A 12,452-nucleotide genomic window follows, 5' to 3' on the forward strand; every position below is an offset into this window, starting at 1 on the left:
CCACGAGCGCTGCGAAAGGGCGGGAAAGTGAGTTCTAGTACATCTCATCGCCAGGAAACGAGCTCCCTAGCTGGGCTAGAAACGCGCTTATGGTGTAAGGAGTCAGGAAATGGACAGAGCTAGCGCAGTAGCCTTGAACGCAGGGTAGGGAGTGCCGGGGATACAACGGGTTATCGTTTCACGATAACCCCCATCTGTAAATATCCGCCACGTGCCCAATATATATACGCCCCTAGCGCACGGAAGGCGGGCGTGAGCACCTTGTCTTTCTTCTTCTACATCCCCCTCCGCGGGCACTTCCCTTCCCCTTCGACCTTCTTTTTCTTCCTCTCGGAGCGGCGGCGTACAGCATCAGTGCTGCACAAGGCTCTACGCGCACTTGAGCTTGCTGCGGCCACGCCCTGTACGTGCCGGTTGCGCGCGATGGGATGCGACGGACTGACCACTCGCTGCAGCCAATATTCCCCTTTTCACCCTTGAAATCTGAAAGAGATCAGGATCTACACGCTGGCCATCTCCTACCTGCCGAGTACGATCACCCATTCATCGACAACCAGCAACACATACCAGCATGTCTACCTCATCCATTGACTGGGCGTCCGCCGCCTCCCCCACTTTTACGGCGACTTCTTTCAGCTCAAGCTTTGACATTATATCCGGACGCTCGCGCTCTTCGACGACGTCTACCCTGTCTTTGCAGGCCGCGACCGATGACGACGAAATCGTTTGGGGCGTTCAGTCCGCCTCAGACGGATCCGACAGTACGCAGAGCAGCAGCTCCTACGCCTCGGAAGATGAAGACTTCGTCCTTTTGGATACGGGCCGCCCTCCCGCCGACCCTGCCACCCCTAACGCTGCAGCCAACCGTGTGCTGCCTTCTGCGTCTACTGCTCCCGCTACGGCCGATGCCGACATTCTCGCGGACGAGCTCGCGGACATGTCGCTGAACAAGCGCAAGACGCGGAGGGGGAAGAGGGCCGGTGCGGCGGCGCGGGCGCGCGTCTCGGGGGCCGCTACGCCTGAGAGCGACGTTTCGTCTGCGCCTTCGAGTCCGCCGGCCTCCCCGCGCCGCCGCAAGCAGAAGCACTCGCTAGCTGGGTCCGCCGCGTCGCCTGTCATGGGCCTCGGCGCGCGACCCATCGTGGAGGACGTGTCGGACATCGCCTCTGAGCGCGCCGACGACCTCCCGTACGAGGACGCCGCGAAGTACATCACGTCGTGAGTAGGCCCCCCACCTCGTGCTGCCTCGTGTCGCCCATCGTGCACTTCTAGGTACCTCTCGAACCCTACCAAGGATCGCGTGGCGAGCCTCACGCTGCTGCAGTCGCTCATCATCGAGCTCGGCCTCGCGCCCGCCGCGCTGCCGGACTCGCTGACTGCGGCGCGCAACCTGCTGAAGGCGCACGCGTTCCTCAACATCCGCGAGTACCTCGCGGTGCGCGCGCAGGGGCCCGACGCGGTCCAGCGCGTGATGCACCCGAGCCGCTCGTCGCTCATCCGCGACATCCGCAAGAAGCGCAACGCCGCGAACCTGCGCGCGGTGAAGGAGAGCGGCCTCAACGTCCTCCTCGTCACCTGCTACCACTGAGGAGCCAGCGCGCCCGGCCGCCGCTCCCCCTCGCATCGATATCGATACTCACACCAGCACCGACACCAGCACCAAGGTGTGCTTCAGCACCACGGCGTGCCCTACCATCGAATTGTACTTGTAAAATCTCATGCTTTCTCCCTTGTTCGCCTTTCTGACCAGCGTAGATATTTATTCTGATCTCATCCCTCCTTGTTCTTGTCTGTTTTCCGCTCACCGTCCCATTGATCCTCGCCTACCATACGAGTGCCCCCGCTGCAGCTGGGACCACTTTCCTTAGCTTATGATAATGTCTGCCTACGTAGCAGCCGTTCTATGACTTGACGCGCCGTATGCCCATTCTTCGCGGTACGCTGTATGTAGTATGATGTATATGAGTTATTGCTCGGTTTTCTTCTCACTTGTCTGGCCTGAAGCCGAGCTCGATCCGCGAGTGCCATCAATGGAGTGAGGTGTGTGTTCCGAAAAGTGCTACGCTACAAAGAAGTATCCGAAGCGTCTATCATCTACTGTGCTATCCGCCAATAGACCACGCTGCTATTGTACCCCACCGCAGCGTGCTGCACGACCTCCACATTCCGCTTCCACACGCTCCCGTCCAGCGCGCGGACCTCCTTCGCCTTCTGCTGGCGCAGCATGACGCGCGCCCCCTCGGGCGTGAACAGCGTCGTCGGCGCTGGGAGGCTCTTCATGCGCCCCGTGCCGAGCTCGTAGGTGTGGTTGCGGCCCCAGACGACGAGGTCCTTGCCGGCGGTGGGGTTGGAGGCGGCGGTATTGAGGGTGAGGAGGACGTGCCCGGTGGGGGAGACGGCGACGTCGCGCGGGCCGATGGGCTGCATGGCGCCCGTTGCATCGTCGTCTGCGGGGGCGTCAGCTCCAGTTCAAATGTTGGATCACGCAGGGACGCCAGGAGTTCCGTAGTATAGGAGATCCACGCGAGGAAGGAGATACCACTCACACTCCGCTAACCCGCTGACATTGCGTGCGCGCAGAGGCGTGCTCTGTGCCGTGCTGTAGTTGTTACCCCCGAGCCCGCCCCATTGTCCGTCGCCGCACATGAGCACCTCGACAGTCTTCGGCGCCTGCGCATCCTCGCGCTCCACGGTGAAGCACGTCAGATTGCCACCTGGGTAAGGTTAGGTTAGCTTCTTGGCCACAAATTTGGCTTCCTGAGGGCGTATTTGACCACTGAAGGTGGGGTCGACTGCTCCAGGCATAAATGGAAGGGGCGGAGATCTCGAAGAAGGGGGTGAAGGTGCAAGAAAGGGTCAAGGTACAAGGGTGGTAGATACAACAAACACGCCTAGTGGCGCTCGGGGAGGCGTGCAAGAAGACGTAGAACTGAAGATAGGCGAGCGATGAGCGTAAAGATACACACCTGCTGCGACATCGAGGCACTTCGTACGCGTGCGCTGTGGCGTTGCGGCCCAAAGGACGACTTCGGTGGGTACCGTGACCACGTCGAGGTTGACGGTGCGGCCAAGGCCGAGTTGTCTGCGAGTCAAGCAGGTCAGCGAGAATTCTTTGTTACTGCCCAATCGAGTAGGAGCTCACCCTGCCTCATTTGCACCCCACGCGAGCACCCTTCCGTCCTTCGTCCGCGCAAAGCTACTCCTCTTCCCCGCCGCAATTTGCGCCATCTCGATTCCTCGTAGTGCAGGTACCTCGAACAGATACGGACACCACCGGATATCTGTCTCGTCGAAGGCGACGAGGTTGTCTGAGGATGACGGACCGGCTCCCTGGAGGAGCGACATGTTGGGCGAGCGCGCTCTGAGCTCGACCTGCAGTGCTTGCGAGGGGCTGGCGGGGTCCGGGACTTCGAAGCGGCGGAAACCGAGCTGACCGCAGGTGTTGGCGGCTTTGGTGACGGGATGCGCGAAGGTCCGACCTTGAGAGGTGAGGGCGAGGAGGTGGTCGTCTCCGGCGGCGATGGAGGTGAACCTGTATGAAACGTGAGTGATGTGAACGGCGACCACTGGCAGAGGTGGAGAGAGGGCCACAAATGGCTATAGTTGCGCAAGAGAGAAGAAAAGTAGAAAGCTGAACGTACCTCTCGCCACGCTTCAAGGCTTGCTTAGGTGCAAGCTCCTCATAGTCAATAGTTGTTGCGTCGCTCCATAACTGGGCGCCGAGCCAAGAGGGTCGCGAGGGAGGGTTGGGCAGTGCTTGCTTTTCGGCTGAGGCAGGCAGGACATAGACCTTGCCCGAGGATGACAGCGCAAATAGGCGCGATTCGGTAAGTTGCAGCTGGACGATGTTCTACAGGGGAAGCGAATGAGCGCAAGGGTCTAGCAGTATGTGCGTGAACCACATACCTTGCCGCGCAGAGTCGCTGCAGGCCTCGCATCTTTCTGTCCCTCCGCGCCAGAATAGCCTTCACCCCACTGGTAGACATCGCCCTTCGCGTCGACGCAGGCGCCATAGCTTTCGTGCAGCGCGAGGTCCCTCAGCGCAACCCCGTTCAGCCAGTTCGCGAGGGATGGAAGTCGTAGGCTCTCAGCTTGCTCGGGATCGAGAGTCTTAGACCTGTACACTTTCAGTAATCATGACTAGTTGAGAAGGGGAACTGATGCTACGCACTTGTTCGATCCCCATACGAATGTCTCCAGCACGTCCGGGTTGAGCTCGGTTACCTTCGACGGCTGAGGAACGTCCTCTATTGTCTCGCTTGAGCCTGCTTCATTGCCGTCTAGAGCTTGGAAGTTCTCGTTTGCAGGGGCGTCATTCCACAGAGTATTCGTCGAAGCATATAAGGCGACACCGCCAGCCAAGGCTGCTGAACCAGCTGCGAGACTCGCCCGTCCAGCCCTTGTGCGCGTCGCGCTTGTTGTGAGTGCGCGCGCCTGGGAGCGGAGGCTGCTGGAGACTGCACGGCGGAACATGATGAGGAGAGGAGCAGAGGAGGCGCGCTACGCGTCTCGGCACAATGGACAATGGCGCGTTCGTGATTCGCAGAATTTTGTGATCCGGACCTCCGCGGGGACGGGAAGTCGACAACACGACATGACGCGGGGACGGGCGACAAGCAAGCCCCGAGCAAAGAGGTATACCAGAACTGGTAACAGCTGCTCAGAAACTAATGGAGTGCCGTGTTCTCATCAACTTGAAGCAAGAGAGGTGGTTGTATTCAGGTACAGCAAGTCGGTGTATCCATACATAGCGCAAGAAGTATCTCTTCCCTCTGTCATTTAGCGCCACCTTCAGTACTCTGACATCCGTGCCGAGGTCTGCGAAGCTATTTCATTGAATCTCACGGCCGTGAGCGCTGTGAAGCATGGTCGCTGCATCGAGGGGGGACAAAATGTGGGTGTCAGGATGGCACGCTGTTTGCTGGTGGCGGATGAGGATGTTGCGCCTTCTTCAGGTCGTCCTCATAAGCAGCAATGCATCACGAGAGCTACGCAGTCTTTGGAGGCTCGACCCAAATCACCTGAACGACGGTCAGATCTTTCAAGGAACAGACGCGCATAACACGTACCGGTGATTCCACATACTCCTCCCCATTCTTCAACACTGTCCGTCTTTGTCTTGCGGTATCAATCGTCGGCACATTTACGAAGCGGCAGAGGGACTCTATCTTCGCAGCGTCGATGTTGTACTTCTCCGCGAGCACGGAGACGGGTGTTGTCTTCCTCTCCTCCAGCAGCTGCGTGAGCGCGTAGGAGAAGAGGTGATTGCGGTTGAGCGTGAACGATGCAGCCTCTTCGTCAGCCTCAGCTCGCGTTTGCAGCATCTTGGCGGTGCCGTCAGAGGCCTATCAGGGAAGGGGGGAGGGAGAGGTCAGTCGACTTGAGCGCTGGTGGGCGATCGCGGGTACGCACCTTCACAGTCTGCATGTGGTGGTCAACCTTCACAGCGCCAAGTGTCCGCAGGTTCGCGAGGAGATGAGGGTCACCCGCGTCCTCCATGATAGCTGCGAGACGTTCAGGACACGCCACAGACGCGCGAGAGGGATCAGAAGCGCGTACCGTCGTTCTTCGTCTCGCTTGCGACGGGACGTGGTCTTGAAGGCGGAGGAGGAGGCATCTCGCCTGTCCTCGCCCCCGACCACGAAGGCTTCTTCTTGGGAAGGGTTCTCGTTGCTTTCGACGCCGAGCTCCCCATCGTTGCTGGTAAGAGGCAAGGATGTTCGGGCCGGTCGACGCGATGTGAGGACAATGGATGCGAACGACGTCATCGTGAAGGTTGCGCTCGCATCTTCTCAAGCTGCAGAGTATCGACTTTGGTATGTTGTAGAGGGAACTTGCACAGAGAGGAGGATAATAGAGCGCTTATATTCCTGTACTTATTGCCAATATACGCCGTAGAGTCCTATCCACCAGCAAGCCCGATCCTGACTGTTGTACATGGGTCACGAACTCTGCCACTCGACGAACTTCAAGCCAAGAATGCAAGCAAATGTACTACGCCACGCCAGCGCGCCGCTTCCGTTCTTGAGAACAACCATGCGTATCACATAGACGTAGTAGCAGCAGATCAACAATGAAGGGGGAAAGAGAGAAGACGAAGAAAAGGGAATGAGCCGAGAAAACGAATGTGCGCGGTTGGCTGCCAGACGCTTGACATGTACAAGTTCACGGGAGGGTCGGGTATAACGAAGGGACAGAACATACGGGCAGATGTGATTGTAATAAACCAAATATCGGACATACATACATTTTGGGGGAACCACTGTTCGCTGTGTGCTGTGCGAAGGAGCCGGTCGGTCTAGAGAAATTGTCGTCGTTACGGTCGTATCGTTTGGTGTTCAAGGCTGGGAGTGGAAGGTGGTGCCCATGTTCATGTTCGGGCTCGGCGGGTACTGCGCATGGTAAATGTACTGCTGGTAGAGGCCCGGAGGCATGTTCTGCGAAGTCAGCGGGCCCGAGGCGTACGTCGGCTGGGGCGCGTAGCCGCCCTGGCTGTTCGACGGCGTCATCGCAGGCGACTGCGAGTACGGCGGCGTCATCGACGGCAGGGATGGGTTGCGGCGCATTCCACCGCGTGGCGTCGGCGCATCCGAGGAGCGGCCATACGCTGGCGAGTACGTCTCCGCCGCAGGCGAGGGAGAGTAGCTCGGCGTGCGGCGCGGCGGCGTCGGGTTGTTGTAACCCGGATCAACGTGCAGCTGCGGCGGCCCCGCCTGCGCGTTCTGCCCACCCATTTGCAGGCTCGCCATCATCGCCTGCAGGCCCTGGTCGTTGTTCGCGTACGTCTGCGGCAGCCCAGGCATGTTGTAGTTGCTGTTCTGCGAGTTCTTCGACTTGCCACCGCTCGGCGGGAGGTTGTTGTACGTCGGCTGGAAGTTCGGCACGGGCAGCCCGACCTCCTCAATCAGGCGGCGGTACGCCTGGGTCGCGATGACCTTCAGCTCGATCAACACCCTCTTCGTCGCCTCGATGTAGCGGGCCTTGTTCTCCGGAGCGATGAAGTTGCTCGTAAGGATTTTGTGCACCACTGAGACGCCGTTGACCTGGTCGCCGAGAACGTCGGTGAGGACATGGTCACCCGGCGAGTTGAATAGCGCGTCGACGATCTGGAACGATGCCTCGGGCTCATACTTCTGGTTCACAATCCTCAGCACCGTGAGCGACGCAAGCTTGTGCGTGCACAGATGCGAGAGGTGGGGCGTGAAGCGAGGCGCCAAAAGCATGTAACGCGACGGGAACTCGGACGTGTCCAAGAGCCACGTCAGGAGGAGGGCGCCGTTGGGGTTGGTGGCGAGGGGGATCGAGTTGAGTATGATGGCTGTGGCGACGCGCCTCTTCTGGTTGACGGTGATGTGGGGGCTTTCGAGGCATGCCCTCATGCTGCGGGCGCCGAAGCGGCCCTGCGCAATCTCCCACATACGGTCGACCATGGCGTCGAAAATGAAGTCGTTGTTCGGGCTTCCGAACCGCAGGCAGCACCTACACCGGTGGTCAGACTGGATTCCTATGGAGCAGTAGTGTTACTTACTGTACGACGTAGTTGCCGAACTGATCCAGGAGAAGAGGCGGAGCATAGGGGCGCAGGTTCTGCGACACCAGCATGATCTCCTCCATCGTCTGCACGCACTCGATGACCTTCTGCGCGGCCCAAGTGCCATTTTTGTGGATGCCAATCATGGCGAGGTGAGGCGCCAACCGCTCCAGCATGGCTAGCCTCGGGGCGGCGCTGCACTTCTCGAATAACTTCTGCACGACCTACAACCCATGATGAATACCTGGCACAATGCTAGTGAAGAGCTTTGCTTACCGTGTTGCCGAGCCAATCCGACGCGAGGTCAACGATCTCGCCCTCGATAAACTCGCCGACGATGCCGTCGATGTCCTCGACAGTCATGGTGCCCGAATCCAATCGCTTGCGCAAGTCGCGCAGCTTAGCCGCATCCCAGCGCCTGTTGTGCGAGCGCTCCGTCACAGAGGGTATCTGCGTGTAGTACATCGTAGGCGGGCGGAACTCTGCTTAAAGGTTAGCACAGGTCCGCATCGCATAGACTGAAGTACATACCTGCGAGAGATGCGATGTCCTGCTCCGCCGACGGGTCGCCACCGCTCAGCTCGCGCATGATCATCTGCTGCTCGGTCACAGCCGCCGCCAGGCTGGACAGAATGGAGCCGGCCTCCGCAGGCAAGTTGTGCTTGCCCGAAGCGATCATGCTCAGCAAGAGGTTCGACCGGTAGTTCTCCACCATGCCGCTCAGCACCTGCTGGTCCGAGGGAATCGTGGACGCCCCCTTGACGTTGCGCAGAGCCTGGATGGTAGCACCAACACTAAGATCGCCTACACCCGTGACAGACGTCGCAGGCGCGTTCTCCTCACCGCCCTCCGCACCATTCTTGACGGGGACCTTGGCGAAGCCGATGCGAATGGCACCAACGTCGCTGCCCAAGACATCGCGGCCGTTCAGCGCCTTGCGAGCGCGAACAGCATCATCCAGACGCTCGAAGTTGACTGTGGTGCGGGTTAAAAGGTGTGTGAAAGGTACAAAGTGCATAGACTTACCGAAGCCACAGTTCTTGTGAGTAAGAACACGCGCAGACTCAATAGGACCGTAAGGGCTGAACACGCTCAAAATCGTGGCAGGCGTGGTTGTGGATGGAATAGACCCAATCCAAAGCGCACGAGTGGGCGTAGACTGCAACTGCGACTCCATGCCCGCCATCCCCGGGGTAGTCGCCACCGACTTGGACGCTGCCTGAGCAGTGGGTCCAGGGCTCGTGGGGTTGCCTTTCGCCGGCGCGACAGGCGCACTGTCGGCCTTCCCGAAGCCAATGCGAACGGTCTGGCCATTCGGCATGCCGATGTTACCCCCCAGCCTGTTCAGTACATCGTCCTTCGCGCGGATGGCGTCCGCCTGATCAACGAAGTTCACGAAGCCACACTCCTGCAATAGAGATTAGGTATGTGCTGGAGAAAGCGGAGTTAGCGCGTACCTTCTCAGGGAGCAGCCTGAGCGACTCAATGGCACCGTAGGGTGCGAAGTGGTGGATAAGTTGCTCGCTCGTGACAGCGCTGTCGAGGTTGCCAATCCAGAGGGACCTCGTGGGGGTCTGCGCCTGCTGAGACTGGGGCTCGGACTTGGGAGACACAGAGCGGTTCTGACCACCCGGCGCTGCGAGGTACGAGGAACCGCGGGGCTGCTCACCGTTCGGGAAGTTCACGTTCGGGGACGTGCCCCCACGAGCGGTCAGCTTCTCCTTCAGGATTGTAGCAGGGCTAGGTATCGTAGGCGGGATGTTTTGAGGCACCGGTAGAGGCGGCGGTTGCATGTCCAGATTGTTCACGTAGGGGTGGAGGTCGGCAGTCGTAGCGCGACGGGTGATGGTGCGCATGGGCTCCTCTAGGTTGCCAACCGAGATGGCGCGGGGGCGAGCGGGCGCAAGGTGGTCCGTAGACTTGAAGCCCTGCGCAACGTACTGCGAGTAGGCATCGGGGCCAGACACTTCGTAGCTGTTGAGGCGCTGTCGACTAAACGTAGTGTGGCGGTCGTTATATTCGTCAAAGTACTCCTCCTCTTCTTCGGCAGCAGGTGTAGGCATCAGCGAGTTTGCCGACGGCCTCGCGCGATACGGGTTCGAGACGGTGCTCGCGCGCAGGCGCGACGGGTTTGTCGTGAGATTGCCAGCCAGGTTCTGCTGCATCTGGTTTCGCAGTTCCGAGATGGTAGCCGCCTGTGGCTGCAGACGGTGCAAGTCATGACCGAGGTGCGCGTCGTCCAAGCCCAGATAGTCCAATGTATGCACGTCGAAGTCGCCGGACTGCGACTCGCCGGAGGTCATTGAGTGCAACTCGTCCAACGTGGTGAAACCTGCGCCACCGCCCGACGTCAGCCAGGACGTCGACAGGACGGACGGGAACGCGTTGGAAAGCCCGCGGCTGGGGAGCGTGAGAGATCCCGACCTGAGGCGACTGTTGCGTTCACCCGTTGCTGATGCAACTGGGCCCGCAACTGATGCAGAGTGACGCAGGCTGGGGCGCGCCGGGGCGAATGCGGAGGGGTTAGACGCAGATGGCTGCATGGACTGCTGCTCGAGCAATGACTCCGAGGACGGGGAAGGGCTGAGGTTCGTCGACGCCGCGGCGAAACGCTGTGCGGCAAGTTGGACGTTCGAGGGGAGGGTTCCAGCCCTAGCCCTCCTAAATCCAGGAGGGTAATTACTCGGGGGCGGGAGGCCTCCCTCCGGCGGAGACGTGATCGAAGGAGGCGCCTCGTTAGGAGGAGAGCCGCCCGAGGCTAACGCGCGCAGCGCAGGAGGCCTGTACCGCGCGCCGCCACCGAGGCTCTCTGAAGCCTGGAGCTCGCGCGCCCTGTGAGACTTTTTTCAGTACGCCTGTGCGCGCCACGGGGTCGTGCCACGCACCTCTTCGCATATGCCGCAGAAGGCGCCGGTGGGGGCGTTTTGCCACTGTGAGGAATCCTCGAATAGGATCCATTGTTGTCCGAGGCCGATAGAGACATTATAAGAGGATTTGCGAAAGATTAGGTATTACGAAAGTGTAGGGCGGGTGCTCGCCGTCGACTCGTTGACCTTCAGGGATGTCTGCTGGGATACGACAGGGGAGGACCGTTGACGTCGCCGGGACCGTTTTTGACGCAGGATATGTCGACGTCGTGTCGCGCTGGGTATCCGTGGTCGCGTAGCTGGCCCTAGAAAACCAAGATTTCGACAGGTGCGTGGTGGGAAGAGACGAGCCCGCTGCTGCCCAAAACCTAGGATAAGCCTCCACCAAATAGAAAATAACGGAACCGTAAGGATACGATAGACCTATTAGAGAGCTCGTCGGTGGGAGGTAACCTCGCGCAAAGCCGTCGCCCTCCATCCAAATCGTGGGAATAAATCCTGGTCTTAGTGCGGTAATATGTGGCGTACGGCTCGAACTTCATTACTTCAACTTTACCTCCCGCTCTATCCCTCCAGCTGTGGCTTCGACCTCCTGGAAAGTACCCTTACTGTGGCTACCACGATGCTTGTGTACTGTCGCGCTGGCTCTCCCTTGTATTCTATCCTTCATGCCTTGCCAACACCCGTCCTTCCTCTCCATTATGTCACCCGGCACAGTTTTCTGCACCCTGTCCGCTCCCGAGTCTGTTTGTGCCCCAGATTCCCTGAACTTCTTCTGAAGTTCCGTGTTTTGCCCGGTCGCAAGCGCAGCAAGAGCAGATGGCCTCAGGGTCTGTCTGGGACCGATGTTATATAGTTGACAGTCCGTTTACTGAGCTGCGAGAAGCACAGTCTCCTTCCCGCCGGAATGCAATGGAGAGAAGCTCGATGGACGCTCGGAATCGCGAACAGGTGTCCTCGTCCCTCTCCGACCCGAGTACAAATACAGCGTCATAGATACGCAAGTCAACAAACGCTCACGCCCCCGCCATGGACTCCTGACCTGGGCAGGGTCCCACCCACTTCTCCATCTTCGAAAGCCACCTCTTCTACAACTTGAACGTCTCGTCAACTTCGAGCGCCACCGGCATTACGTCGTTCCAAGTCCCGTTCTCGGGTATGCCCTCCACGAAGTGTTTGACGGCGAGCATCATCTGCACCGCGCAGCGCTTCGGACTCACGCACCCGGTGCCCGTGCCCAGCCCCGTGAGCAGCACGCTCTCGAGGGGCGCGTCGTGCGTGCGGATGGCGTTCAGGAGCGCCCACATCGAGTTGTACACCAGGTCGCGGCGCCAGCTGGCGTCCTCGGGGATGCGCATCGTGGGGAGGACCGCGAGGACCTTGGCCTTCAGCGGGTTCTCTACCTCAGCGGGAATAGGCATGAGCATGCAGGAGGAAGGCGGGAGGTAGCCCGCCCATTTCTCGCGAAGGGCAGCCTGGCAGTAGCGTGTCAACGTCTTTTCGCCATCTTTGCCTTTGCCCCTGAACATCAAGGACAAGGCAAGGTCGTACCTGGGTAGCAAAACAATCAGATAACGTATGCGTAGACAAGAAACTGCTGCATCTACCCTCCATCCATGATGCCATACGAATTGGCGGGCGATACGACGCAGTCAACAGCTATCTTCTTCGCGGGAAGTTCCTTCAGGTCGGCGCTCAGAAGTTCGAACTTATCGTGTACGCTGGCGGGTGCCACCTCCTTGATAGCGTCCCGCCAGGCCTGGTAGAGCTCGCTATCGGCCCCTCTACTCAGCAGGAAGAAGCGCGGGATGGCTGCACGCCCAAGGGAGAACATGATGATGGTTCGCGAAAAGTGCGGCCCAGCCACAATGCGTGCGCTATAAGCAGAGCACGGCTTTGGGTTTCCGGGTGAGACGGAGTTTCACACTGGATGATGTACTGCAGAGCAGCAGACGCAAGGGCTCAATTATGAGTGCTGTGCCATCTACAGCCCAACGCGGTCTGCCGCGTACCCTTACAACACAACTACAATAGATTATTTGATTCTATGCGTC

At 59.5% G+C, this 12,452-nt stretch overlaps 6 protein-coding genes across 6 annotated transcripts; 2 read left to right on the forward strand and 4 right to left on the reverse strand.

Annotated features, from left to right (window-relative positions):
* The first annotated feature begins 248 nt into the window (after positions 1-248).
* Positions 249-2,046, forward strand: SCHCODRAFT_02606482 (uncharacterized protein). Its single transcript, XM_003035909.3, has 3 exons — positions 249-403; positions 456-1,218; positions 1,273-2,046. Exons 2-3 carry the CDS (start codon positions 572-574, stop codon positions 1,586-1,588), a joined length of 963 nt encoding a protein of 320 aa, XP_003035955.1. The 5' UTR covers positions 249-403; positions 456-571; the 3' UTR covers positions 1,589-2,046.
* On the reverse strand, positions 2,023-4,650 carry SCHCODRAFT_02606487 (RCC1/BLIP-II). Its single transcript, XM_003035084.2, has 7 exons — positions 4,172-4,650; positions 3,907-4,117; positions 3,642-3,850; positions 3,143-3,532; positions 2,967-3,082; positions 2,547-2,714; positions 2,023-2,447 (listed from the first exon to the last, which is right to left on the reverse strand). Exons 1-7 carry the CDS (start codon positions 4,471-4,473, stop codon positions 2,095-2,097), a joined length of 1,749 nt encoding a protein of 582 aa, XP_003035130.1. The 5' UTR covers positions 4,474-4,650; the 3' UTR covers positions 2,023-2,094.
* A 338-nt stretch (positions 4,651-4,988) lies between these two features.
* On the reverse strand, positions 4,989-5,695 carry SCHCODRAFT_051215 (uncharacterized protein; the record flags this gene model as incomplete). The annotated part of the gene is made up of 3 exons (XM_003035083.1): positions 4,989-5,345; positions 5,419-5,504; positions 5,560-5,695. The coding sequence occupies 3 exons, from the start codon at positions 5,693-5,695 to the stop codon at positions 4,989-4,991; spliced, it is 579 nt and encodes a 192-aa protein (XP_003035129.1).
* A 643-nt stretch (positions 5,696-6,338) lies between these two features.
* On the reverse strand, positions 6,339-10,074 carry SCHCODRAFT_02661491 (uncharacterized protein; the record flags this gene model as incomplete). Its single annotated transcript, XM_003035082.2, has 6 exons — positions 6,339-7,479; positions 7,529-7,755; positions 7,808-8,013; positions 8,063-8,506; positions 8,558-8,939; positions 8,989-10,074. 6 exons carry the CDS (start codon positions 10,072-10,074, stop codon positions 6,339-6,341), a joined length of 3,486 nt encoding a protein of 1,161 aa, XP_003035128.1.
* An 801-nt stretch (positions 10,075-10,875) lies between these two features.
* SCHCODRAFT_02023793 (uncharacterized protein) lies at positions 10,876-11,370 on the forward strand. Its single transcript, XM_050341554.1, has one exon. It carries the CDS (start codon positions 10,916-10,918, stop codon positions 11,252-11,254), a length of 339 nt encoding a protein of 112 aa, XP_050202896.1. The 5' UTR covers positions 10,876-10,915; the 3' UTR covers positions 11,255-11,370.
* SCHCODRAFT_02606498 (macro domain-like protein) lies at positions 11,204-12,261 on the reverse strand. The gene is made up of 2 exons (XM_003035081.2): positions 12,006-12,261; positions 11,204-11,949 (listed from the first exon to the last, which is right to left on the reverse strand). Exons 1-2 carry the CDS (start codon positions 12,230-12,232, stop codon positions 11,487-11,489), a joined length of 690 nt encoding a protein of 229 aa, XP_003035127.1. The 5' UTR covers positions 12,233-12,261; the 3' UTR covers positions 11,204-11,486.
* Between the last annotated feature and the right edge of the window lie 191 nt (positions 12,262-12,452).

The sequence above is a fragment of the Schizophyllum commune genome (assembly GCF_000143185.2).
Source record: "Schizophyllum commune H4-8 unplaced genomic scaffold SCHCOscaffold_1, whole genome shotgun sequence".
In the NCBI taxonomy this organism is placed as follows: domain Eukaryota; kingdom Fungi; phylum Basidiomycota; class Agaricomycetes; order Agaricales; family Schizophyllaceae; genus Schizophyllum; species Schizophyllum commune.

Excerpts from the sequence above, each read along its gene's own strand:
- SCHCODRAFT_02606482 (XM_003035909.3), top strand. The coding sequence starts at position 572 with ATGTCTACCTCATCCATTGACTGGGCGTCCGCCGCCTCCCCCACTTTT. Across the intron at positions 1,219-1,272 it reads GCCGCGAAGTACATCACGTC|GTACCTCTCGAACCCTACCA; the intron begins GTGAGTAGGCCC and ends GTGCACTTCTAG.
- SCHCODRAFT_02606487 (XM_003035084.2), bottom strand. The coding sequence starts at position 4,473 with ATGTTCCGCCGTGCAGTCTCCAGCAGCCTCCGCTCCCAGGCGCGCGCA. Across the intron at positions 2,715-2,966 it reads GTGCCTCGATGTCGCAGCAG|GTGGCAATCTGACGTGCTTC; the intron begins GTGTGTATCTTT and ends AACCTTACCCAG. Across the intron at positions 2,448-2,546 it reads TGTCAGCGGGTTAGCGGAGT|ACGACGATGCAACGGGCGCC; the intron begins GTGAGTGGTATC and ends ACGCCCCCGCAG.
- SCHCODRAFT_02606498 (XM_003035081.2), bottom strand. The coding sequence starts at position 12,232 with ATGTTCTCCCTTGGGCGTGCAGCCATCCCGCGCTTCTTCCTGCTGAGT. Across the intron at positions 11,950-12,005 it reads TATGGCATCATGGATGGAGG|GTACGACCTTGCCTTGTCCT; the intron begins GTAGATGCAGCA and ends TTTGCTACCCAG.
- SCHCODRAFT_02023793 (XM_050341554.1), top strand. The coding sequence starts at position 10,916 with ATGTGGCGTACGGCTCGAACTTCATTACTTCAACTTTACCTCCCGCTC.